General features: G+C 45.8%; 1 protein-coding gene across 3 annotated transcripts in view; it reads right to left on the bottom strand.

Annotated features, from left to right (window-relative positions):
- Positions 1 to 17,487, bottom strand: part of LOC115104256 (protein TANC2-like) — a 145,317-nt gene that overhangs the window by 16,183 nt on the left and 111,647 nt on the right. For 2 of the 3 annotated variants that reach the window (XM_065006517.1, XM_065006518.1), the window contains exons 5-8: positions 9,482 to 9,630; positions 7,170 to 7,365; positions 6,557 to 6,796; positions 142 to 267 (exon numbers count right to left, since the gene is read on the bottom strand). In XM_065006517.1, coding sequence (XP_064862589.1) covers positions 142 to 267; positions 6,557 to 6,796; positions 7,170 to 7,365; positions 9,482 to 9,630 — 711 coding nt within the window. The other variant, XM_065006519.1, reaches the window with a different exon arrangement.

The raw sequence follows: 17,487 nt of genomic DNA, 5'->3' as shown, positions 1-17,487 counted from the left end.
AAATGCCACCACCCCCATTTCCTCATCAATCTACACCCCCCCACCAGTATCCCACACACTCAGATCCTAAACAAGCCCATTCAGATCCTAAACCAGCCCACTTATCCACCACACCCCCACCCAGAGTAATATGAGGCCTACCTCTGAGGTCGTGTCCGGAGCGCCCGGCCCCAGAGTTCTGACGGGGCATCCTGAGGGAGGTCCTCAGGGGAGTGTGTCTCTGCTCATCCAGGTAGGCCAGGTCCTCCAGGTGGGCCGAACTCGTGGCTAATGTGTGTGTTTGTGTGTGTGTGGTAAATGGGTGCAACAGATGAGAAGAAAAACAGAGTTAGTCAAACAAAGCCAGGCATCACTGAACAGCCTAAACCTGAATGCTAAATTGCTAATGCTAACGACAGACACCCTTGGAAATACAAACATATCAGTTCCATACCTCCCCATTGAGATCCACTACGAACCAGACCCATTTGAAATCCAACCCAAAGCAAACAGAAGTGGTTTAAAACGGTCAGTGCCCAAGACTAATGTGAACTAATGTGTGTAGCTATAGCGTGGTAGAGTGTATGTGTGTGAGAGCCTGTGTGAAAGCGTGTGACCTCATACACACCAAACACACTTCCTTCCTCGGACGACCCCTTTTCCAGATAGTTTGTTTAGTTGTTCCCCTCTCTGTTAACAATATACCCAAGTCTAGAGCTCTTCCAGTTGTCCCAAAAACCACCGTCTTTCAATAGGGAGAAAAAAAAGAGTAGGAAGATAATGCAGTAAAGAGTTTTTATCTTTAGGATAAGAGCTTTATGGAGAATGACAGAGATAACCTCGTGTTACAGGGAGGGACTAACAACGCACCTCCTTCCTTCCTGTCAGGAAAATAATGTAATCCTGTTTTTTTTAATGGGCTTCAATAAAACCCTGCATACCACAAAGTTGTGAACCACTGGGCTAGCTGGTGCTAACAACAATTAAATGGAAGAAAATAAGTTCTACCCACCACTCACCTAAACTGCAACCCGTAGTCCGTTTTACCTATGGCAGGGATCCCTCCCAGACTACTACATTTCCACTGCAATACAGCTAAAACTGTAGCAGGTATGTGGCGAGTGGGATCTCAGATTTACGGTGGTTTGCGGGGACCTTGGTGTGGGCGAGCAGCTGTATTAGACTTAGATTTTAGACAAGTTTATTAGTCACATGCACAGGGTCGCAGATGTAATTGCAGGGTAAAGTGAATTTCTTAAGCTCAGAGCTCCAACAGTGCAGGTCAAAAAGACAAGTGAAACAATAATACAAATAACATTTGATCCTCTGCAGCAGAGGAAACTCTGGGTCTTCCTTTCCTGTGGCGGTCCTCGTTAGAGACAGTTTCATCCTAGCGCTTGATGGTTTTTGTGACTCCACTTGAAGAAACGTTCAACTTTTCCAGATTTTCTGACCTTCATGTCTTAAAAGTAATGATGGACTGTTGTTTCGCTTTGCTTATTTGAGCTGTTCTTGACGTAATATGGACTTGGTCTTTTACCAAATAGGGCTATCTTCTGTACCTTGTCACAACACAACTGATTGGCTCAAATGCATTAAAAAGGAAAGAAATTCCACAAATTAACTTAACAAGGCAAACCTGTTAATTGAAATGCATTCCAGGTGACTACCTCATGAAGGTGGTTGGGAGAATGCCAAGAGTGTGCAAAACTGTCATCAAGGCAAAGGGTGGCTATTTGAAGAATCTCAAATGTAAAATATATTTGATTTGTTCAACACTTTTTTGGTTACTACATGATTCCATATGTGTTATGTCATAGTTTTGAAGTCTTCACTATTATTCTAAAATGTAGAAAATAGTCAAAAATAAAGAAAAACCCTTGAATGAGTAGGTGTTTCCAAACCTTTGACTGGTACTGTACATATTTAAAACATAATCAATGATAAATGTCCATGGGGGTAGCCACTGCCATAGCTCATGGGGCTTGACGTGGAACTACGGAGACATTTTCACACTCTACCACGTTGCTTAGGTGGAGTTGGGTTTGTGTTTTATGTATTTTTAATAGTCATTGCTATGTGAGAGATGTGCTGGGAGAGAGAGAGAGAAGGAAAGTGGGTGGAAGGCTTGCATTTCTGCAGAACAGAATGTCAAGGCTCATAAGGTAGCCTCTCTATCAGTTGGAGTAATCTAGTGCATTTGAACCAGGAGATCAGAGCCATTATGAAAGTGAGCTTGACTACATAGGATGAAAGAGAGCAGACAGCGACGAGAGAGGCAGGAGGTAGAGATTGAGGAGGAGGTGGTTGGAAGAGGAGGGCAAGAGAGAGGAGAGAAATAGATGAGCTAGAGGGAAAGGGGAGGGAGCGAGGTAGAGGTAAAGAAAGAGGATATATGGAGTGAGTGCGGAGAGCTTCTCGTTCAGAGCCCAGTGTGGGTGGCTGCCCCTGCTCTGCTCCTGAGGCGTGTAGAAGGACAGCAGACCAGAACATCCCTACCTACTGCTTCCCTGCTCCCTCTGAGCAATGACCCTCACTGAATCACTCCTCTCCTCTCCTGTCAGTGGCGTGTGTGTGTGATTATCAAAGGTTTCTATACAGTCATTCAATCCACCATTTCACAATGACCCCAGTTTACAAGATGCCACAGGCTAGGGCTGTATTTATAAGCTGACATACTGTCTTATTTGACATGACAGTTGTCCCATTATCACTTCCAGGCTTGCAACTGGACTGAGTTCTGTTGGGCAGAACATAAATCACAACAATCATCTATCCCTACATGAAGTTTGGTGACGTCCAACAGAACATTGTCTCCAATTGGATGAGGAACTGTGGCAGCCTATTCCCCAGCTACCACCACAAAGTCCCAAAGGCCAAAGGATTGTAGCTCATATTATTTCCTATACTCCCACAGTAAACAGAGAGAACGCTCTCCCTCACCCTCCATTTGGCAAATCTGACCATACCTCTATCCTCCTGATTCCACTTACAAGCAAAAATTAAAATAGGAAGCACCCGGGACTAGATCAATAAAAAAAGTGTTCAGATGAAGCAGATGCTAAGCTACAGGACTGTTTTGCTAACACAGACTGGAATATGTTCCAGGATTCCTCCGATGGCATTGAGGAGTACACCATCAGTCATTGGCTTCACCAATAAGTGCACCGATGACGCCCCCACAGTGACCGTACGTACATACCCCAACCAGAAGGCAACATACGCTCTGAGCTAAAGGCTAGAGCTGCCTCTTTCAAGGAGCGGGACTCTAACCCGGAAGCTTGTAAGAAATCCCGCTATGCCCTCCGACGAGCCATTAAACAGGCAAAGCATCAATACAGGACTAAGATTGAATCAGACTACACCAGCTCTGACGCTCGTCGGATGTGGCAGGGTTTGCAAACCATTACAGACTACAAAAGGGAAGCACAGCCGAGAGCTGCCCAGTGACACAAGCCTACCAGACAAGCTAAACTAATTTTATGCTCGCTTCGAGGCAAATAACACTGAAACATGCATGAAAGCACCAGCTGTTCCGGAAGATTGTGTGATCACGCTCTCCGCAGCCGATGTGAGTAAGATCTTTAAACATGGCAACATTCATAAGGCCGCAAGACCAGACAGATTAACATGACGTGTACTGCGAGCATGCACTGACCAACTGGCAAGTATCTTCAATGACATTTTCAACCTCTCCCTGTCTGAGTCTGGAATACCAACATCTTAAGCAGACCACCATAGTCCCTGTGCCCAAGAACACTAAGGTAACCTGCTTAAATAACTACCGACCCATAGCACTCACATCTGTAGCCATGAAGTGCTTTGAAAGGCTGGTCATGGCTCACAACACCATTATCCCAGAAAACCTAGACCCACTCCAATTTGCATACCACAGAGGATGCAAACGATTGCACTCCACACTGCCCTTTCCCACCTGGACAAAAGGAACACCTATGTGAGAAAGCTATTCATTGACTACAGCTCAGTGTTCAACACCATAGTGCCCTCAAAGCTCATCAAAAAGCTAAAGACCCTGGAACTAAACACCTCCCTCTGCAACTGGATCCTGGACTTCCTGACGGACCTCCCCCAGGTGGTAAGGGTAGGTAACAACACATCCGCCATGCTGATCCTTTGCAGATGACAACAGCGGTAGGCCTGATCACTGAGAACGACGAGACAGCCTATAGGGAGGATGTCAGAGACCTGGCCGTGTGGTGCCAGGACAACAACCTCTCTCTCAACGTGATCAAGACAAAGGAGATGATTGTGGACTACAGGAAAAAAGAGGACCGGGCACGCCCCCATTCTCATCGACAAGGCTGCAGTGGAGCAGGTTGAGAGCTTCAAGTTCCTTGGTGTCCACGTCACCAACAAACTAACTTAAAAAAAAAAAAGTGTTATTATTATTTTAGCTAGGCAAGTCAGCTAAGAACAATTGATTATTTACAATGACGGCCTAGGAACAGTGGGTTAACTGCCTTGTTCAGCAACCTTTCGGTTACTGGCCCAATGCTCTAACCACTAGGCTACCTGGACCCAAGCACGCTAAAACAGTTGTGAAGAGGGCACAACCAAACCTATTCCCCCTCAGGAGAATGAAACGATTTGGCATGGGTCCTCAGATCCTCAAAAGGTTCTACAGCTGCACCATCGAGAGCATCCTGACAGGTTGCATCACTGCCTGGTATGGCAACTGCTCGGCCTCTGACCGCAAGGCACTACAGAGGGTAATGCGTACGGCCCAGTACATCACTGGGGCCAAGCTTCCTGCCATCCAGGACCTCTATACCAGGCGGTGTCTGAGGAAGACCCTAGAAATTGCCAAAGACTCCAGCCACCCTAGTTACAGACTGTTCTCTCTGCTACCGCATGGCAAGCGGTACCAGAGTGCCAAGTCAAGGTCCAAAAGGTTTCTAAACAGCTTCTACCCCCAAAGCCATAAAACTCCTGAACGTCTAATCAAATGTCCATTATTTGCATTGCCCCCCCCTCCCCTCTTTTACACAGCTGCTACTCTCTGATGTTATCATCTATGCATAGTCACATAATAACTTTACCCACATGTACATATTGCCTCAACTAACCGCCACCGCACACTCTGTACCGGTACCCCCCTTTATATATATAGTCTCGCTATTGTTATTTTACTTCTGCTCTTTAATGACTTACTTTTATTTCTTATTCATAATTTTTTTTAAACTGCATTGTTGGTTAGGGGCTCATAAGTAAGCATTTCACTGTAAGATCTACACCTGTTGTATTCAGCGCATGTGACTAATACAATTTGATTTGAATGCTGCAGTGGGGGACTTGGGGCGCCGCACTCGTTCTCTCCAGCATTCACACTTTATCTCGCTCCGCTCCCTCGTTACCAGGGTGCCTCCCTCCTATCTTTCTTTCTCTCTCTGTGTGATTCTCTCTCTCCATCTCCCCTTCCGTCTCTCTCCCCAGTCACCAGAGGGACTATGCCCATGGCTTTGATGTTTCAGTGCTGCCTGGGCCAAGCCTCTCCATGCCGGTTTATCCTCCCTCCTTTTCCCTATCCATCTTTCTTACGCAGACTCCCCTCTCTCTCCACTAAACTAATGTTGCTCATTCCTTCCATCTTACTGATGACTAGAATCTATGCCACACATTCTCCCCTTTTCTCCTATATGCGTTTGTCTTTTTTCCTTTTCCTCTTTCTCCATTTAATCTGTATACTGTATATCCATCTGCTGGTAGTCCTTTCTCTCTTTATTCCTCTATCAGTTTGTCTCCCTCTCTTTACATCTCTATTCCTTTCCCTTTCTCTCTCCTATATCAGTCTCCTCCCCCATTCTCCCACCATGCCCAGCTTTCTTCCCCGACTCTTCAATAAGCTTTGTTTGCACTTCACTCCTCTCAGTGGCCTCTTAGGAGGGCATGTGTCAGAAGTCAAAAGACAAAGGCCAAACAACGTAAACCCCTGTATGATCGACCCCATAAACACTGCTAGCCCAGCTCCATTCATCCCACTGGATAGGCCAAGTCAGAGGTGAGGAGCTACAGGCTTTTTTTAGAACCAGCTTGCTATGCTGCTTTTATATGCCCCGACATAGAGAGGACATTGAAAACACATGTTTGAACACTTTTAGGGGGATCTGTGGGGCTTTCCTCACCCTGAAGGAATGTTTTTACCCTGGCATCTGCGGTATTCACCCCCCACCCCCAGGTACTGTGAGAACATTAACGTTCCCTATTTCCATTAAAGTTAATGTCGGAGGGGCACAGGGGGTTAAATAAGAGCACCTAAATGAGGTGGGAACACTCAGTCTCAGATGCTGAGAAGGGGGTCAATTACAACTTGGTAACTAAATATCACACATTTATGAAATATAGTAATATAGTCAAACCCTATAAGGATTTTCAATTAATGCTGAGTTTCAGGTCATTGTCTGAATGGAAATTGATATAGAACAGAACCAAACTTTCAAAGGGTAATGAATCTCCTACCTTTAGCAGCACATTCATTTGTATGCCACTTTGGCCTAAAAGTGTGCAATGAAATGTGTTAAACAAATAAACAAGAGGTGTGGCTGGAATAGTGACTCACCTGCCACAGAGTTGGGCCGGGGCATGAGGTAGAGTGGGATGGAGTGGGCCGTCTCCAGGCTCCTCTCTGGGATCTTGTTCAGGCTGTAGGTGGAGGCAGCCATATTCTCATCCACGCGGTACAGGAACGAGTCTGTGCCCGAACACTTCTGGGTCTGCCACAGCTTCAGGCTACCCCGCGAGCCCTCCCCGTGCTTCCCCCCACCCCGGTCAGCATTCTCAGAGTAGCTGGTCAGCGTGGCTGTCAGATAAAAGGTAGTTTAGACAAATATATGCCGTGTTACAGTTCTTTAGAGACTCTGCTTAGTTTAAAACTGAGACCCATTAAGACCCATGGAGCAGGGCGAGTTTACTCTTCATTCAATTACACGCCTCAAAGTCAATGTTATAACAATAACAAAATCTCCCAACAGTAGAGCACAAGGATATAAAGCAAACATATTTAAATACAGCTCATCCTATCACCTGGCTTTTCCAAAATGTAAAGAATTAAAACATGAGTATATCAAATTGTTACAGAAAACATGGCTTTCAGTGTAAACGTTTGGCATGCCAGGAAATACATGGGAAACATTACATAACTTCCACAAAATAAGTGAGTGTCTGTCCCTCACCGATGATGCCGCTGTCCCTGCTCTCCAGGGTGGAGGTGGGGCTGGTGATGGAACCATAGGCGCAGTCTCCGGAGGCGTGATTCCCGGGGGCCCCTCCGGGGGGCAGTGTGGAGCAGGGGCTGCTTGCAGGGGGAGAGGCTGTGCTGCTGGCCAGGCTGGAGCAGGGGCTGATCCGCTGGGTCACTGACATCATGCCCTGGTAGGGAGGGAGGAAGGGTCAGGTCTATACTGAAGTACAGCGATACACCGGACTGCATAAACCCATGAGAAATGATCAGGTAAATTAGCTGTGATTAAATTATGGTAAGGTACAACCAGTTGACATATCTCATGTACTAAGTAGTCTACACACACGTGCACCCACACGCACGCACACACCATAGACCGACAACCAAAGAATGCTAGGATCAGCAATCATTGATACGGTCCTTGCCTGCCATATTATTCCAGTGCATGTGTAACCGTAGTCATCACTTTTGAATATCTTTTGATGACTCATGCAATTATTTTCATGAGTGAACCATTTTTTGCAATATAATGAATTCTAATTCAGTAGAATATCAATACGTTTAGTGAGCAAAGCAAGTAGAATAGATCCAGTTATACTTTGATCTATTGAGCAGGGGCAGGGAGAGAGAGAGGCAGGCCCACCTCCTGGCATGCTGGATTCTTATTCCAGACAATCTGTTCATCAATTATCCATGGCCCTGGCTCTAAATGAAAAACGAGTTGATTTGAACATTGGCCATTTGAAAATAAATCTGGAGATTAGTCAGAATAGCATAGAAATTCACAGGAGACCAGGATGTGAGCAAGGTGTGAGTGACTTCTTAGGGAAGGTTTGGCGCAAGACAGAGGGCATCCAAGTATGGAATGCTCCTTGGTCATAACAACTCTGCTGTGATTCGGATGTGTTTAGGGAGGCTCCGTAGAAATGAATATAGAACGGGAGTTTCCCTCCCACCTAGCCTACCCAGACTGCTTGCGTGGGAGTGGCAGGCCTCTAAACTGGGACTTGAGAAAACCAGGGCTGGGTTTTTGTTACCACTGCAGTTTGGCACGAAGGACCGAACCAAAGGCATACTGCTGAGCTGTGTAGAACAAGGGGTGCATCTCAATAGTCTAAACAAGCTCTCCTCTTCTCCTTCCACTCATCTCAACAGATCAGAAAGACCGATAAAGGCAAAATGGGCTAGAGTCAGATCATTCCTGATGAAGGACACCAGAGGTGGAAGGCACTAGTTAAGATGCACCCAACGTGTGAAGTGTGGAAAGTGGGTCAGGCTTTAAGGCGGAGTCGCTCCAGCATCGTTGGATCTGCCATTGGATAGGCCTCCGTGGAGGCACACTGCTTAGACAAGAGGATGTGGCATGCGGCGGGCAGTTTTCACGACCGAGGTAGCGGGTTACCATCCCCTGGGCCTCAGCTGCCCTAGGTCACGGTATGTTGGTTCTGCTCTGCAGGAGTGAAGGAGAGCCTAGCGCCCCTCACTCCGAGCTAGGTTATCCATAACTCATAGGATTGATCTTCACAAACATCTTCTGAGCCGGCGCATAGTGGTGTCAGGGGCCATTGAGTTCGCCGTAAACAAATGACGTAATCTACAAAATGGTCCACTTGGTTCCGACGCTTAAGAGGCCTTGGAAAGTAATTTGCACATCCAACTGTTTGGGGGTGTGCTTCTATAGCTGTGGGACCCTTATAAGCTGGACCACATTGCGTGTTGGCCACCTACAGTAGTGACTACTCATCTAGGAGAAAGCCTGCACTTTGTATCCTGATGCCATGATGGGTCTTTAAAGACTCCAAAGTATTGACAAACTAATAATAATATACTGTAACAGTGCATGACAAAAGGGTGTGTAAACTACCTGTCCGTGGTCGTGTTCGTCCATGCTCTTACTGTACTCTAGTGTGTGTGTAGTGTGCGTGTGTGTAACCTACCTGGCTGTCGTCGTGGTCGTCCATGCTCTTACTGTACTCTAGTGTGTGTGCAGTGTGCGTGTGTGTAACCTACCTGCCTGTGGTCGTGTTCGTCCATGCTCTTACTGTACTCTAGTGTGTGTGTAGTGTGCGTGTGTGTAACCTACCTGTCCGTGGTCGTGTTCGTCCATGCTCTTACTGTACTCTAGTGTGTGTGTGTAGTGTGCGTGTGTGTAACCTACCTGTCCGTGGTCGTGTTCGTCCATGCTCTTACTGTACTCTAGTGTGTGTGTAGTGTGCGTGTGTGTAACCTACCTGCCCGTGGTCGTGTTCGTCCATGCTCTTACTGTACTCTAGTGTGTGTGTAGTGTGCGTGTGTGTAACCTACCTGGCTGTTGTCGTGGTCGTCCATGTCGTACTGTGAGCCCGGCTGTCCCTCATTCATCTTGTCTCCCAGGAGGAAGCCCAGGCGCGTCATCAGGGTGTTGGCTGCCTCGTCCACAGAGGGAGGGGGGCCCAGCTCCTGGCTCTCCTCACCTAGAGGGAGAGTTGGAGAGATGGAGATGGGGAAGGAGGGCGAGAAAGGATTCAGGTCAACACCACAGTACAGCGATACAGATAGCAGGACAATTATGTATTGATCTGCAGCAGATTAAGCCTGAGGGGATCAATTCTCAATCCGGAACCATAATGAGGCAACTCCTTGATCTAGTCAAAGAGCCGTTTGCTTGCTCTCAGTTTAATTGAAAGAATCATGTGCACTGCTCAACCACCAAAGACAACCACCAAATCTCTCACCACAACACACACATAACTTAGAGATTAATGTACAGAGCTCGTAACAATTCCTCCAGACACAACAACACTACAGTTCCTACAACAAATCCCCTTGGAGGAAGTTCCTGTCTCTTACACACCCTGGAGATCAATCTGTCCTTCACAACAGATGCAAGCTATCCCACAATCCCCTGCGGGAGGACGTCGGGTGGACTGTACATCGATCCTACAGTATGTGAAAAGCAGAGGGATGGAGCCAGGTGAGCACAGCTTTGGGGAGAGCAAACGGGCTCTGGGACACTGAGGAAGACCAGAATAAACAGGGGAGGGCTTGGAAGGATTAAGAACCCATTTCTATTATTCAGACCAGGACCCCTCCACAAAAATAAGTCTGGGAGATGACTTCATTTCGCCTCACTGTTAAGGGGTCGGTCATGAGCATTCCAAGCACAATTTCTGCCACGTATTAGTAGCTTGTGTTCAAGTAGGAGCTGTCCCTGCTTAAATATCCCCCTCTTTCACGTCTCTTAATGCTAAGGACAATTTGGCTAATCTTCTTGATTAAACAGCATGTTCATATTACATCAGGCAATCAAGTTAATCAAGCTACTGGAATGCTCCGAGCATGTGCTTAATCCTCTGTGATGTTATTTAACTAGCTGACAGTTGTATTAGCATAAACAAGCGTCAGTGTAGTCTGCACTCCGAGCCAATAGAAGGCCCTAGAACGGCTCTCATCATCACTACGTGTTTAACATCCAAATGAGGCAGCAGTCAGTCCAACACCAAGACGGCAGATGGGAGAGGACCAACGCCCCGTCTCAATGAAGGAGTGGAGCGGAGAGAAAGAAGGAAGAGAGGAGTAGGCGAGGTGACACTTTCTGGAAGTAGCGGAAACCAATAAAAACAGGAGACTGCCATCTGGACACCTGGTCTGTTTGACCTGTGGCCACCAGCCACCACCCCTACACCACCACAGACCATAAATGTGTATCAATGGAGACAACCCTGTGTGTCGACTACTCCGCTGTGTCAAAATAAAACTCCCCAACAATGGGCACACATGGCAACAGGCAGTTGTCCACCAATGGACATTCTAGAGTGGTGGGAGTGTTATTTACTTAACACATCATAGTACTGTCACTGTTAGAACACACACTGGCTATAAAATGGCTGATTAGTCACCTATGCCTAAGGGAGAGGGATATGGCACCACAGCTGAGAAATTAGACTGCATAGAATCATTGATCTTCATTTTAATGTATTCTCTCGACCTAAATATGCCAACTACAAGCACATAAAAAAATAGAACAGCTCTTTAGAGATTATCTTTTCTTTCAGAACATGTGAGCCTAAAAATGGCACAGAATGTTTTATAATAAACGCATACAAATCCAGACACTCGTTCACCCGGATGAAACATATAGACCTGAAAAAGAAGCACGTACATTACAGTGCTCTGGTGGTTCTCATTTTCCTCCCTCACGCCACAGAATCTCACCCTGCTGAAGAAGTACAATAATGCAGATGGTCGTCATGGCAACTATCAGTGCACCACGGAATGTGCTCCTGGTTGCGCGAGGGCGTCTCTCTCTTTCTTTCCATCTCTCTCTCCAGCTCTAGCCCTTTCGCACAGCCTCTCAAGACCTCATTCTTTGTCTTTCTTCCACTGGTGGACTATAATTACTGCTGGATCCCACCACTGACACCATTATGACAGTAAATCTCTACAAGGCACATGGCTGGAAAATGTTGTTCATCAAACATGTCCTTTCAGAGGTTTCTCAAGCAGTACAGCCGCTAACAATGACATTCTTTATTACTGAATAGCGTTGGATCCTTACTAGGACGGACACTTAATGTCCCCCCCTCTAGAACAGAAGAGACACACATGAACACACATCTATACTAGAGTGTGCTGTTAACCCCTCCTGGAGAGAGATGTAGACAGTGGCCATTAAATAGGTCAGACTGGCTGCAGGGTGCTGGAGACTGACGGGGGTTAGAGGTGGGGGGTCATTTCAGCAACAGGAATTTTAACAGGAGAGCAGGGGAGATGGATGGATTTATGACTAACAGGTTATCCCTGTTTGAATGACCCCTGTTGCATTCATCTGCCAAGGAGAACACAGTTACAGTGGTCCAGAGAACACATTGCAGACTGGAACTAGCTTGTTCTGGGCAGTTTAGGCGAAGCTTGGGTCACTGCAAGAAACCTCAGAAATGGCAATCTAGTGCATTGACAGAACCCATCCTCGTGAGCTGCCCAACAGTGTGCTAACTAGTGACTGGCCATGTCTGTAGTAAAGGGAGTTGGACAGCGGAGGGTCACAACAACTAAATGAACTATGTTCTGTTGGTCTGCCATGATGCCCCCCTTTTCCACACTAGTTAATCCAAACAATAACAGCAGTAGCGTCTCCTCAGCTCAGATGTTAAAGTCATTCCACTCTGGGATACAAGACCCATGGGGACCCCTCGTAAACAGCCCAAAGTACCTTGGTCCCCGCCTCCTCCATCTCCCAGCAAGCTCTACTCTAACCAGGCGTGGTTCCCGTAAGAGACACCGTTAATTATTTGTTTGTGTTTACGGCAGAAAAAGAAAAGATCAGTTAGGTTGAGGAAACATCATGCCTTTTCTTCCAGCAGCTGTAATGCGCAAAGGTCTCAAAACAGGAGAGGCAATAGCGATTGGCTAAGTGGTTTTTGAGTGATGGCATATTAACCAATGACTGATATATCATATCATAGCTGGCAGAGGTGGTCAGGCTTCAACCCCAACATTTGAATGGCAAAGCCCTTGGAAAGTAGACCCCTCCTTCCAATGCCAGTAGTGACTAAGCCTTTTGAAACAGCATGTGAAAAAAGCTTATGTTGCACTGAAATAGAACACCCCACCACACAGCAGTGCATTTAATAGCTACAGAACGCTGACTGACGCTAGGAACCCTTAATCTAATCATTTTATTATCATTCCAATGGCACTGACACATTGTTTCCAACTCCTCTGGAGTAGGTTCCCAATGCTTAGAAATCATTACTGTTCTTCTACAAATCACAACTGTCTTGTAACGCAACTGAATAAAAAAAATAAAAGAATTGTATTGAAAATAAAATGCCATTATAGGCAGCAGTTTGAGTGGCGGGTCATCTTAACAACACATACTGAACTTGTTGGCAGGTCACCCATTGTTTGGATTACAGTTTTGGTGGAGAGTCGGAGTTGATATTCTATTTTTAAGACAGACAGACGCAGACAGAGAGAGACAGACAGAGATAGACCTATAGGGGAGGTAAGATCACAATGCCCGTAAGCGCTATGCTCCGAAAGTACATGTCCGAAAATAAGTCAGCAAGCTGGTTTGAGTTTAGTGGAGTGACTTCAGAGGTTCTGGGGGTGGGTGGTGGTGGTGGAAGAGCGGCAAGGCTGGGAGATGAATGAGATGGGTCTATCTGTATGGAGATCCAGGAATAAATACCCTCAAAATATGCTGGAGACAGTATTAAAAACAGTTGTGGAGACAGTAACTTGAGCAATTAAATAATTAAATGCTACACTTCCTGTGCCAGCAAGAGTTAACAAACCACCTATCATTTGTTTACAGTCATCTGTGTTACAGTTAAACTGTGTACTCAATATCTCACAAATGAACTGAAAATACATAAAACCTCAGTTCAATACAATATTCTTCCTTCTCTAGAGACACTATCCAAATTTACCTCTCTCTCAACACCATTTATGCTGTGATCTCCCTCCATTTGTATCTCCACATGTCCAACTAAATCTCCCTTAATCGAGACGGATGACATCTCAGCCATACCTCTGGTCCATCTCCATCTCTCATCGTGACACACAGAGGCATTTCAATGGATCAAATGTAATGAGCTGACAGAGGCGATAATGACAGAGGTCAAATATAAGTCATTATCACAGGGTATATTACAGACAGATGCCATGCCTCATCATCCACACCCTCCTGTCGCTCACTGATACCTTGCTCTGGTGAGGGGAGGAACGAGGCCTACGAACTACAGAACACAGTGAGCGCTTATTAGTCAAATGTGCTGTCAATCATTGAGTATTACTAATGATCGTCTAATGGAGTCAGGTGGGGAGAGAGAGAAAGAAGAGCTTTGCATGTGCTGCGATGGACAATGAGACAGCGATTGACCGCATTCAATAACTCTCTCCTCCTCCTCTCCATTTCTTCCCTCTATTCTCACCTCCTTCTATGTCCATTTCTTGTCCATCACTTCCTCCAGTGTGGCCTGTCTCAATGCGAGGCAGCTCTGAGGTGTGCCCATGTGACAAACAGCAGATATCCAACAACAATCTCTGGAGTAACGAGGCAGCATGACCGACTCCTGCTGCCATAGCATCGCCTACACAACCCTGTTCCCGGCGCCGCAGCAAACACCTTTGTCGTGAACACCTCACCCCTGTGCGGACACACGTCTTCCTCATTGACGCGGTGCAATCCATGATAGGTAAGAGTGTTGTACCCCCACAATGAGCGCAAAAGCAGCTCTTGCTAAAATGGGTCTGTATAGTTCCAGTAGTCTGATGTAAAATGAGCTGGGCTGCTTTGTCCTGGTTATTTTTTCCTACATTGGAGCTGGGACGGGACAGTGGAGGGGGGAGGCGAGGCCTGCGCTGGCGGTTTGGTTGTTCTGTAAGGCTTCAGAGAATACCACTGGCTGAGACTTCAACAGAAACCATAAGGAGTCTGAAAGGGTTGGAGTCCAAACACCACAGAGCAAGGGAAGAAAGGAGGGAGAGAGAGAGGGAGGTGGGCCAGCGAGAAACCACCAAACTCATTCAGCGACCTCAGCAATGCTCTCTGCCTTTCTTTATGAAAAGGTGCTGTTAAAGTTGGGAGAAACGTCACACACACACGCGCTCTCTCACTCAGACAGATCAGGTCCTGACAGACCGAAGGGGTCAGGCTTACCGGAACAGTGCATATCCAGGTCAGTATTCTTGGCACAGGGAGAGGTTAATGTAGGGAGGCAAAGCTCCAATTCTGGAATGGGAGAACCCCCCCCTCCCCTACAAGCATACATTCACAGAGAAAGGCAGACAGAAAAAGGGCAGGGAGCCACAGATAGGAGGAGAGAGGGAACCACTAACCAGACAGCGAAAGAGAGAGAGGGCTGGCTTGTGAAGAGGAGGACCAGAGCACAGATGGTAATGCTTATGGGAAGTGTGTCAACCCAGGCTGTGCAGGGGGAGGGTAGTTACTCTGTTGTTGAGTCACGGGGACGGTAAAACGAGGGGCCCAGGGTCATCACCCCTTTAACCTTGCTTCCCGAGAGCCGTCTGCAGCGGACAAGGGGGTGTCGGAGTCAGGGTGGTTCATGTGTCACTGCTTTTAAGAGATGGCCAATCTGTCATCCCTGCATGTCTGGTAGGGTCAGTGGATGGCCTTGTCTTGTTTATGCAACAAGATACCATACCTGCTGTTTGTTAGCTTTACCAAGACATCTATATCCAGCCACAACAGCTGCACTTACAGTAAGCACTGGGTGTCGTCTGATGGAGTTTGCGTATGTGTTTAAGTTAACACACAAAACATAAGTACGGTAACTATAAATGTTGTTGCAACAAGTCTAGAGACAACTCTTGAAAACAAGTATAAAATTAGTAGGAACAGACACAGAATTCAAACAAAAATATGTTGTTTCTCTGCCGCAGGGAGGGGATAACAAAGGGAGTAATTAGGAAACATGAAACTCAAAGTGAAAAGTTTAAGACATTTTAGTGGCAATTCAAGCATGCATTCCATTAATTGTGGTTTGAAAAACAAAAGCAACCAACTAAAGCATGTCTGTGTCTTTGACATGTGAAAAGAAAGGGGAATGCCCACAAACTGTTAAGAATAGATGCTCCCTGAGTTTTAATGTAGCAGTATTCTGACCACAGCAGGTTTTTGTCCGGCTTTCACAATGTGAGAACAGTGGGAATATTTATAGATGGGACAAGTGATTACAAAGTGAGTCCTTCCACGGTTTGTTTCTTGACAAGCAGATGTGAAGACTGAGTTCACCAGGCAGCTTTTGGAGATGCCAGCCAGTGCACCAAATCGTGGCCTACTATGTGGAGCTGGAGAGAGTTGAGAGACCTAGAAGAGAATCACACTCTGGGCTGTGGGGAAGCCGTTTCAGACGAGAGTGTCATTTGGAGCGAGAGCCATGTCTTTATGACAAACACAGCTTCCTAAGACAATGTTTAAATGGATGAGGGAATAAAACAGACAGGAATATCAGCTAATGGTCAAAGCCCGCTCTCCTTTAAGCTTCCAGTGGGCAACAGTTAGGAGGAATGATACAAGACAGAAGTATTCCAGCTGTGCTATTGCAGTCCTTTCTTCTCTCTTTTTAAAGTAACTTTCCAGATTTCTATGAACTATGACCTATAATAATTGATTACAATGAGTGAAATAATTAAAACATTTAGTAAGGAAAACTAGGTTTGTTAAAAAGCAGCTTTCTGTGTTGGAAGGGTGTGGGTGTACCCCAACAACAGAACGGTGTGGGCGTATACTGGCATTCAAAATTATTAATACGAGTAGATCGCCGATTGGCCAGCTAATCCTCCTTTTGAGATACAAGTTTGAGGTGGGGTTTTTCTAATGTTTAGATTAGAAAAAAAGAATAACATGCATTTTGTTTTACCCAAATTTAGAACCAGCTTTAAATCATACAGATTCTGTTGAATGATGTTAAATGCTCTTTGGGAATTTTCAAAAGCTAAAGATATACAACTACCACCTGAATAAAAAACAGTATCATCTGCATAAAAATGAACATCCACTGTTTCAATAAGATCCCCAATGTTGTTGATATACAAAATGAACAACAGTGGGCCCAAAATAGAACCTTACGGAACACCTGAGCACACCTCTATGGACTCAGATTTACAACCATCCGCTATTAAACATTGGTTGACAAATTACCTATCAAATCGTACACAATCTAGAGCATGACCAGAAATTCCACAACATTTTAACCTTTGCACTAACACAGCATGGTCCACAGTGTCAAATGCCTTCAACAAATCAATAAAGACAGACACGCAATGTAACTTCTTGTCAAGAGCACAGTGGATGTCATTTAAAACCTTCAATGTTGCTGAAACAGCGCTGTGGCCAGACCTAAAAACCCAATTGCATTCCATTTAAGATCTTGTTTTCTCCAGTAACTTCAGTACCTTTGACAGTACAGACAATTTTGATATGGGTCGATAGTTGTCAAGTAGCAAAGGATCTCCACCTTTCAGGAGAGGCAGTACAAAAGCAGATTTCCATAACTTGGGGATTTCCTTAACATCAAGTGTAAGGTTAAAAATACATGTTAAGGGGGAGCAATAATGTCTGCAGCTAGGTGTAGGAAGTGGGGGTCTAGTTCACCAGGGCAAGGGCAAACTTTTTTCCATCAATTTCTTTCAGGGCTTTACACACTTCTGAAACAGAGAAGGATGAAAAAGGAGAACCTGGTGAAGGAGTGCACAGGGGTGTCAGGTAAATTCATAGGGGGCTCATATATTCTTTTGACCTTTTCAAATAAACTGCCTGCATCTAAAAAAAATGCTGATTCAAGGCTTTCAGAATGGAGGTT

Source organism: Oncorhynchus nerka, linkage group LG21 (assembly GCF_034236695.1).
Source record: "Oncorhynchus nerka isolate Pitt River linkage group LG21, Oner_Uvic_2.0, whole genome shotgun sequence".
Classification (NCBI taxonomy): Eukaryota; Metazoa; Chordata; class Actinopteri; order Salmoniformes; family Salmonidae; genus Oncorhynchus; species Oncorhynchus nerka.
The sequence above is the reverse complement of the archived record's forward strand: the minus strand, read 5'-3'. Positions and strand labels throughout refer to the sequence as shown.